General features: G+C 47.2%; 1 protein-coding gene across 2 annotated transcripts in view; it reads left to right on the top strand.

The window, feature by feature from the left end:
* The first annotated feature begins 1,998 nt into the window (after positions 1 to 1,998).
* SORL1 (sortilin related receptor 1) overlaps positions 1,999 to 10,111 on the top strand; it is a 98,673-nt gene continuing 90,560 nt past the window's right edge. For both annotated transcript variants that reach the window (XM_024196660.3, XM_024196659.3), the window contains exon 1: positions 1,999 to 2,390. In XM_024196660.3, coding sequence (XP_024052428.2) covers positions 2,100 to 2,390 — 291 coding nt within the window. In that variant the 5' untranslated portion in view covers positions 1,999 to 2,099. The remainder of the gene's footprint in view (positions 2,391 to 10,111) is intronic.

Raw genomic sequence — 10,111 nt, 5'->3', positions numbered from 1 at the left:
CCACCCCAAATACAGTCAGAGAGGTTTGAACTGTGAATTAATTGAAAAAATTAGCATTCAAATCTTCACACTAAAACAACAACCTTTTTTTTTTAAAAAGACCTGCTGCCACCATGGACCATCCTGAGGTTAAAAAAAAAAAATCATTCTTCCACTAAAGACTTAATGGCCACGTTTTCAAAAGTGGGGAGATTTGGTGCTCAGTATATTAGGCCAGAGTAGCCTTTGATGGTCTTTCTAAGCCATCCATCAGCATGGGTCCTACATGCCATACAAAAATTAAAGGCAGGCAGTAACCTAAGCAGCAATTTTCTCACAGTCTGCATTTGTTCTGGGTGCAGATGTAAGGGATTCTTGCTTTCTTTTTTCCTCACATTTCTTCTCTTCCAGTTTCTCCATTTGTGGATTGGTCCTAGGAATATATTGCCGAGGAAAGGTATTTCCAAAGAGGTGGCCCCTGTCTTTAGCCCCAGATGTACCAATGTTAAGCTTCTTCTAATCTCCTTCTTGTAAGGTGCTCCCCAACTGAGGTTCCACCACTATAAACCTTCTAGCCTCAGCTTCATGACTTACATTTTTCATAGCATCTTTATGCTGTATATGCCTTAGAGCAGCGTGAATGGCTTGGCATTCCTTGCGGTAGATTGGAACATCCCCATCATGTGGGTAGGGAGGTGATGTGTGGCTACCTGCCTTTGTTGGTTAATAGATGTACTGCACAAGCTTCGGTTGCTGCCACGTGGCCTCTACCTTTGCTCACATAACGTAGACTCTGAAATAATATTTGCCATCCTCCCCTCCAAAATGACTGTCGTGTGCAGTAAAATTTTAGATGCAGGCAATTTGAGACCGGTGGGTGTCTAAAAATATTGCACTTGCAGTTTCATGTGGATAATCAATCTTTTGCTGGTGCAAATAACACCTGCAATTTATATGGCATTTAGTTCTCAAAATGCTTTTCAAATATTTTGTAATAAAGCCTCACAAAATCCCTGCTTGATGGGCATGTTACCCCTATTTTATAGACAGGGAAAAGTTAAAGCACAGAAAGCTCCACAGCAACTTTCTGAGTGGCCTCTGATTAGAGATATCATTTTTGCATACTCAGCTGTAGATATCTTGGACATGATCTGCGGAGATGCCATGCATCCATCACTCCAACTGAGTTCAGGTGGAGTTGTCAATGCTCAGGGCTTATGAAAATCAGGTACAAGATGTCTCAAGTTAGCCCTCCCGCCAACAAAGACAACCAACACCAAAGACTGTCTATGATCATTTCGGCCTAAGACCTCACCAGGAAGCCACCCATCTAGTGTCCACGCTTGAGTTTTCGAGACTCACTCGTCTTCTTAAACCATTCTTCAATTAAACCAGGATGGTATAAGATTGTAAGTGTTGGGGTAGAAAGCCGACTTATCGTAGCTAGGTAAAGCACCTTGCATGCTTTTGGAGGCTATATAAAATAACCGTATTTAGATAATTACCACCTCACAAATGCAAAAAGCTTGCACTCGTGCAAACACAGAGGTTACTTTTGAAAGTGCACTCAGACACTGCAGGGATAGGTGGCAGTATAAAACCCTGAGACAGAAAAGCCCAGATGTTATGTTCCATCTGCATCCAGACCCCTTTTCAAATGCACCCGAGTTTGGGGTGCACATGGGGTGCTTTATTGCTCCCCCCAAAAGCGGACACTGCGCCGCCCGGTTAGGCCAACCCACGGCGGGGGGTTTTGGGGGGGGGGGGGGGGGGGGCGAAAAGGGCATTTGCTTCTGGGGCTGCCCTACTTCCTTTGGGTCAAGAGAGGAAGCAAAGAAGCTTAAAGAGAGAGTGTGGATAATACACGTGACTTGCAAGTTGCACCCACACTGCCGGCGCGAGCAAGCTCGGGCGGCGCTTCCCGCCCCCACCACAGACACGGTGCAAGAGGCACCGCGCAGCACCCGGAGCAGCGCGTGCGGACCCCGGGAGCGGCTCGCGCCAGCCCGGCAGCCGCCGCTGTTGCTCCCTCCCGCCTCCCCCTTCCGATTGCACATTCTCTCCTGGCGGCGGCGCCCCACTTTGCAGCAGCCCCACCAGCACCCGGGAGGAGGAGGAACATGGCGACAGGGAGCAGCTGTGGGGAGCTGAGACGACCCTGCCTGGCAGCCCTGCTGCTGCTGCTGCTGCTTGCATGGCCCCCTTATCCGGCCGCCGCCAGCACCCGGCTGCTGCACGGGGGGGCTGCACCCCGGCCTCAGGACCGGGGCTTCGCGCTGCTCCAAGGAGAAGCGCTGAGCCTGGGTGACAGAGGGACGGGCAGGGCAAGCGAGAGGCTGCAGCCGCGGAGGAAGAGGAGCGCCGCGGAGCCGCCGCCGCAGCCGCAAGCGCCCATTAAGGTGTATGGACAGGTGAGTCGCTTGGCAGCACCCTCCGACTCCCCAGCTGCACGCTTGCCGTGCAGTGGTGCCCTCGCAGGACCCCAGATTGCAGGCGTGCCCTGCCACAGGACCCCCCCCCCCCGTGAAAAGGGAGCATCGCTTGCAATTAGGGGCATGTTGTTGTGGGCACGCCTTGCCACCCCAGCTCCCAGCGGCACTGGTTCCTTGCATCACGTTTCCCCTCCAATGGCAAAGGGGCTGCTAGGAATTGTCGCTCTGTGCAGTGTGCCCCTTATAGGGGGTGGTGTTGAATACATGTGGTCATATCCCCCCCCCCCCATTGGCACGCACTCACTTTAAATATGACCGGAGCATCTTGCATTTGTGCTCTTTCACCTCTCCCACCCCCAAGAGCACCAGAACCTCCGTGCACAGTGTCCCGGGGCTCGCCTCCCATTTTTTTCAGGAAAGGTAGCCCAGGTCAAACACAGGTCCCCTTAGAGCTAAGTGATGTGATTCATCGCTCCCTGGTTAGAGAACTCAGAAGTGTTTATTTTAATATTTGGTAGCTAAAACCAAACCAAGCCGAAGGGAGCATTGCATCATTCCAGTGCAAGGGAGTAAACACTGTTCTGCTTCGCATTGACTAATATTAAAATCACACTGGATGCACCCCCTTATCAAATGATTTAAATTGCAACTCTGAACCATTTTACTTGGGGGTGGCTCTGGGTGCTGCAACTGGAAGGGTAAATTGTCCGCTGCCATACAGAGGTTAGGTTATCTTGTAAACAATCAGAAATAGTGCAGGTGGCTTCCTCAGTTAGTGTGTCTTATCAAGTAATCAAACTTCCTCTTGAGGAGCTTCTTAAAAAACCCTGCTGTTGCTAATAAAACAATAGGCTTGGTGGATAAATTCAGGGAGATCCATGGTAGGTTTGTAGTATTGACAATGCCAAGGTGACATTGCACTGCCCACATGTAAACAAATCAATCAAAGACATCAAATTTCAGCCTGTAAATTGTAAGTAGTTTGAAATCAACTGCACAGGCTCTGTTTGGACACTTAGTGCAGTGCAAATGACTTCCACTCCCGCTAAAGTTGTGTCCAGTCCCATTTTGTATATTAAACATACACCTTTTGCCTTGAGCAAAAAGGTGTGGGTGGCCTTTTCCTGTAGACGGGACATGGGCAGGCAGTTATAGGCTGAAAGTTTGGGTGCTGAAAGTTACTCAGCCTAGTAGGTGTCCTGAAACGACAGTTTTGAGAAACTGATGATAGATTTTGGACACAAACATTCCTCTCCTTGCAGCTTGTAGCCCACATCACTCCAACTCCTTAGTTGGCACAAAGTGCATTCGACTAGAGACTGCTTTAGTCACATGTAGCAGCAGAACTTGAAAGAGAACCTTTCGATTTTAGTCATCTAAATGTTAGCAACAGATAAATACACAAGACCATGCCCCTCTAAAAGAGGGTAGCGTCCCCTACAGAATGATCTTCCTAGAACAAGGTAGGTCCCTTCTCTGGGAACGAAGAAGGGGAAAGAGAGGATTTTAGGGGAAATCATACACTGTCTATGTAACTATAAATGCACATCTTGATAGGGTAGAGGTATTTTATTCAGACTGAACATACATTTTAGCTGTGCTTTGTATTATGTGGATGAGTGATGTGCACTTTGTACTTCACTTATCCCACCCTTCTGCCATAAACGAAATTGCATCCTAAGCTGCATTTTACGAGTTTTTCAGAAGCCAACGTGCAACACTTTGAGGCTCTGCCTTCCATCAATGCCGGGTGGGAGGAGGGGCGGGCTTGTTTCTGAATAGTGTTGAGAAAGAGCGGTGTGGAGACTGGAAAGTGGAAGTGTTTCACTGTAGTTGCCTTGCTCCAGTTTTGATACTGAACAAGTTTCACTGCATTGACAACGGATCGCGGAAACCCTTTTTGAGAATTGCAGCAGGGGGTCACTTTAAGCAGGGTCAGGGAAGGAGTGTTGCAGTGCAGCTTGCTTGCTGCCTGCTAGAGTCAGCCCTGACGCTAACATAGCAGCTTGTCCAATTTACAAAAGTGTAGGCCTCCCTCCATTAAGTTATTCAAGCGATGGCCCTTTCTTGGACTTGGCGTTAGCTAAAGGCTGCTCAGGGGAAGTGTAACTAGCCCTCATTGAGCAATGTATTGCTTCATGCTTGGGTCTGGGTTTTACCATATAAAAAAAGTCTCATTTTCCCCCACACAATCTGGCACTTAATGCCATTTCAGTTCATCCCATTTTACAGATTTTTTTTGCTGATATTCTGAAGGGAGAATCCGGCAAAGAAGCAAGATGTGGAATGGGATCTACTGATCCATCCCATTTGAAATAGGGGATAGAGACTCTTTGGCACAGTAAAAGCTGCTTTAATGTAGAAGCAGGAAAAGAGCAGGTTGGGGAAAGGGTGCTCCGAGGTCATTTCCCCCAACGTCTGGTTTCATTGCTCTGAAGAGAGCAGTTCCTACACATCTGAAACGATGCTTGTTGGCTTCCCTGACACTTACTGAATTTAAGAGAGCATAATGAGGTCATTTTGGGAGAACCTGACACTGTCTCTCGCTTTTGGTACCACTGTTCTATCAATTCCCACTCAGCCTCCAGTGGCTTTCGAATATTCAATCCTCCTGAACAGCTCAGGTGGAAAGTTTTGGCAGCAGTCTGCAACGTCAGAGATCGTGTAAAACCGACCACAGTAATTCCAGTACCAACCAGACCAGGACAAATAGGAAGCAGTAGGAGTTGAAACATCAAAGTTCCACTTTATTTGGCCTTTTCTTGTTGCCTTTAATTTTCAAAGAGCGCTTTCCCTGGAGAACGGAGTCACTCTTGCTAACAGCATGATACACAGTTTTGAGGCTTGAGTTTTAACCTCTTGTCCTTCCACTACCGCAGAACAGGCTATGAGAAATCTAAGGCCCAGGTTCCAGATATCAAAGGGAGAATGTCAGCTTGAAACTTCGTTTGAGAACGAAGTTTCCAGTACAATCTTTTTTAAAGTGTTCTGCCCCCTGTTATTTACCCAAACAGAGGGAAAAGACTTGCTTAGTGATTGGGCAAGGGACATTGTAGAACTGGCTACCCCTGAAGTACTGTCAAATGCACCAACTTAAAGGAATACCTCTCCCTTAGTCATAGGTGTTTCTCGTAACAATAGCAGGAAAAGATTCAGACAGAAGGGCAATTTTAAAAAGGGTCAGCATCAACTTTAGACTCCAGTTGAGATGGAGTACTTTGGATTAATCAGTCCAAGACTGCTACACTAAGCAAGACAAACATACTGCCCAGCGTCTGTCCTCTATTCACAGTACCTTCTGACAGCTGCATATCTCGCAAAATCTCATGCAGGCTCATCCAGCAATAAGGTCTTGCTAAGAGTTTGTTTGTCCATTGGTTCCTTTTGACTTGAACAAAAGCAGATGGGCAGCGTGATTCTTGGGGGATACATTGACTAAAAGCCCAGTGTGACAGACACACGATTTGGGGCCTTTGCTAGTGGTCACATCAGCTCTCATATACCCATCTTATTGGAGATACAAAAAGTCCAACTCTGTGTGTCCCACTCCCCCCCTCAGCCCTCTCCAAATAGGAGATAGAGAACCCGAATGAAAATGTAATACTAAGCACTTCTCAGCTCTTCAGGGATCTTTACAAACCTAATCCTGGCTCTGCAAAATCTTGGACAAATCGCTAATCCTTTGGTTTTCCCCATCTGTAACTAGGGGTCAGTACTTCCTGCCTCAAAGGGAATGCTGCAATTAAGGGTTTGTAGAGTCCCTGGCTCCTAGTTGTGTGTCTGCGGATCATCAGGGAGCCAGAGACAGGAAAGGAAAGACCTAAAATTGAGGGCTCTATGAGACGGGGATATAGCTTACCTAGCGCTAGGTGCTTTAAGATCTATCCCTGCTCCAGAGAGCTGACAAGATCGTTTCCGGTCCTTGCTGCCCTTTCCCTTTCAGCTTCACTTGGCTTAATGTGCAAGCTTAAGAATTATGAAGTTCCTTTTCTCTCCCACTGCAATAAGCGACAGTTCCCTGGATGGTTTCCGGTAGCCAGTTTGCAGAAGCACCGAGCACCCATAACTTGAGCTTAACTCAGTAGGAGCTGCAGGTGCTCAGCGCCTCTGGAAGTCAGGCCCTGCGTCTAAGACGTACGACATATTTAACATAGTGCTATGCTCCAAGTCAGATTATCGGGGGCCTTATGTCTTCCCTTTGTGCCCCTTTTCGCCATCTGTCTCTTGCTTATTTCTAAGGCATCGGGCGCTGTGTTTCAGCCCCACAAGCTGCGAGCTCGACTCAGGAGACTCAGTTTCAAGATAAGAGTGGTTTTTGCTCACGGGCGCAGTTGAGACGAATCAACACAGCACAACCCTGGGTTCCACTCAGAGCTCCATGCAGCCTGGCAAGACCTGCCTACAGTTCTGAAGACTGCTCTTTCTACGCCTGCACTGCCGGGGGTGCATCAGCAACTTGGGTGCCTGTGGATAGCCCCTTCCCTGCTGAAGGCATCATCAAGTGGTTGGACTCAAGACATTAGTTGTTAACCTGCCCGCAGCTGCTCCTTTCCGGTCTAACAATTCCAGTGCTTTTAACTCTTGCTTCCTTACATCTATAGTACCCTTGCACCCAGAAAATCCTGAGAGCCATTCGCAGCACACTGTCACAGATCTCTGTTGGCGTCCAGAGTACATTCGAACCAGCTGAAATAAATTTCCCGGGACACCCCAGATGTGAATCGCATGCTCTCTAGGGGAATTCCATTCCTAGTGTGTATTCTTGTGTATGCAGGGGGGAGAACAGAGAAATCCCCACTGTCATTGCTTACCTCTTCTCTGGACTAGCTTTCCTCCACCACCGTGGAATTCAGTATCTGAATCCGCTTCGTGCCGTTGCCAGCTTGGAAGAGGAACCGATGAATCGGCACAAGTGAGATCTCAATGGCTGTCTCCCAACTCTGTTGGAAACAAAGGAAATGGGCACGTTAACTAGTGGAATTTCTACAGCCTTGCTCCTAGTTTAAAGCGATGAAGCTGTGTGTGAAGATTTGACCCTTCTTTGTCCACACATAGACCTCTCTCATCTAGGCCTCATCTCCTGCCTCAGTTTTTGCAGCCTCCTCCGCAGCGGCTTCTGACAACCATGCCATCCTCCCCACTCCAGTTCGGATAAAAAAGAGCAGTGAAAAGTATCTATCTTGCTCACTGACCCCACATTAAACCCCTTTGGAAACGAGCCACTGGCTTTTTCCACCACATCAAGTTCAGACTCTTGCTGTTGGTGTCAAGGCCCTGTGTAATTCTGCCCCTTAAGGACGACCTTACTACATCCCTTGTGCTAGTGCTCCAGCCCTCTTTACTCTGCCAATAACAGCAGCCTCTATTTCCACTCCAGCGCTATGCATGGAGCATCGTCCCCAAAGGGGTCTGCAAAGTCCTTTAGCATTTACGTTAAACAAAAGACACGTCACTAAAACTGTAGGCCTATTGTCTCCTCAGTAACCTTTCCTCTTACTGCACATTCTTTGGGGGACTGTCTCTTCCTTGTGTTTGCATAATACCTAGTGTACTGAGCCCTACTGCAGCCTACATGTAGTAGGTCCCTACAAAAACTAAATCTGGGTCTTAAAGGTGTTAATTTGCCAAGGCAGGCGAGAGAAATCATTCAAGTCCCCCTGCACCCCACATCCAAAAATAAATAAATAAATAAAAATCCAGCCTGCTTTTTAGAGAGTATTTTTGGCTGGGTTATATAGTACACTTGCCCATTGCAAAGCACTATCAGAAATATCGGATTGATAGGTTTCATCCCTGTTTTTACAATGGGGGGGGAGGAGGAGGAGGGGACAGAGGTAAAGTAACTTGCTGAAGGCCATGCCACAATTCAGCTGCCGAGCTAAGGTTCGATTTTAGGAGTCCCAGGCTGGTACCCCGTGCTCAGTCTGCTTTGCTGTATTTTGTTTTGTTTTCAGCTTGATTCCATTCAAGGATTGCCAGGTCACGTTTTGTTAATTTGTTTAAGGGGAAAATAGCCCAGCAGCTGTGGGAACAAATCTTTTCTGGGGAGTGATCTGATTGTGAGGGGGAGAGAGGAGATTCGGTGATGTGGGCAGAGAACATTCTATTTTTGAAGAGTACAAAAATCTGCTTGGCAGGGAAAATTCCATCTAACTCGGTGAATGCAGAAATCAATTTCACTACATTTGAAATGAACCATACTTAATTTTGACCTAATTTGCCAGCCCATCAATTATGGCCCTTCCAAGAACAGAGTTTAACCTTCTAGCGTCCAGCTTCTGTGCTGTGTGTTTGTTGGAGTCTAGTACAAATGATAATTTAACAACTCGAGCATTAGGTAGCCAATCTGCCTGGATTATCAAAGTAACTTTTGTATGGTTCAGACAAGCTTACTTGTAGCAATACAGAAAATCAGCCAAAAGCTCCCTTTTTCTCCCATTCATTCCCAGAAATCATAACTGATTTATATCAGCTGGGTACTGCTAACAAAAAGTATCCAGCATCATCCCCCACACACCCTGCATACAGATGGTGCAATAAAGGCACAAAGAAGGGAAGTGATTTACACAAGGGCACATAAGAACAAATGGCCATACTGGGTCAGACCCATGGGCTATCTAGACCAGTATCCTGTCTTCAACAGCAGCCAGTAACAGAGCTTCACGGGGAGTGTACAGAACAGGGCAATTTTGCAGAGATCTATCCCTATCTTCCCCTCCTGGTGGTTTAGGGTCATCCCGAGCATGGGGTTACATCTCGGACCATCTTGGCTAATAGCCATTGATGGACCTATCCTCCATGAACTTATCTAGTTTTTTTTTAATCCAGTTACACTTTTGGCCCTCAACATCCCATGGCAACGATTTCCACAGGTTAATTGTGCGTTGTGTGAAGAAATACTTCTTGCTTGTTTTAAACTTGCTGCCTATTAACTTCATGATGTGATCCCTGATTTCAGTATTGTGCAAAAGGGAAAATAATAAATAGGGTAAATAGCACTCAGGAGACCAGGGGCAAAGACAGGACTGCAACCCAAGTCCTAGTCCACAGATCTATCCACTGGGCAACACTGCCTCTTATAAACTTGACCATACCATTGCAACCAGCGCTATAACTTTCTGCATTTACATTCTATCCTCACCAGTAGGATTTTGGTGGGAAGAGATGGCCTTATCTCTGCCTCTGATGCTTGCCTCATGCTGAAACTTGGCAGGCGAGATATTTACTTGGGAACAGTGTTCGGTCACAGTGTTTCTACTGTTCCAGTTAAAGCAGGTGGGGAGAAGTATTCAAGGTTTCATTGTATTTTTGTTATGCAACAGCAGGTTTCAGTGTTTATTGTTTGGCTGGCATTTGGGCAAATTCTGCTCTTATTTATACTGGGGGAAGTCAGCAGTAATGCTGGTGCAATCCGTGGTGTTACTCTAGCTGCAGTTTGACCCTGTGTCCTTCAGCCGGAGCACTTAGTAAAACATTTAGCTACAATCCTAACAGAGCGGTCACAGCCCCCTAGTGTGGTGGCTGTTACATCTAATGCTTTCTATGGAGCCATCTCTAGAATACACTGACATCAGCAGAGCCTTAACTTTCCCTGCTCCCATAACTGAAGCCCAGTTATGTTCCCTGGGATTGCACCAACTCCCTTCTCTCTGCTCCTGGAGACTCCACTCTTGTCGAGTAACTGCGGGCCCCAGGAGCGT

Source organism: Terrapene carolina, unplaced genomic scaffold (assembly GCF_002925995.2).
Source record: "Terrapene carolina triunguis isolate 2854851 unplaced genomic scaffold, T_m_triunguis-2.0 Scaffold374, whole genome shotgun sequence".
NCBI classification, from domain to species: domain Eukaryota; kingdom Metazoa; phylum Chordata; order Testudines; family Emydidae; genus Terrapene; species Terrapene triunguis.
This window is presented reverse-complemented; position numbering and strand designations above follow the sequence as displayed.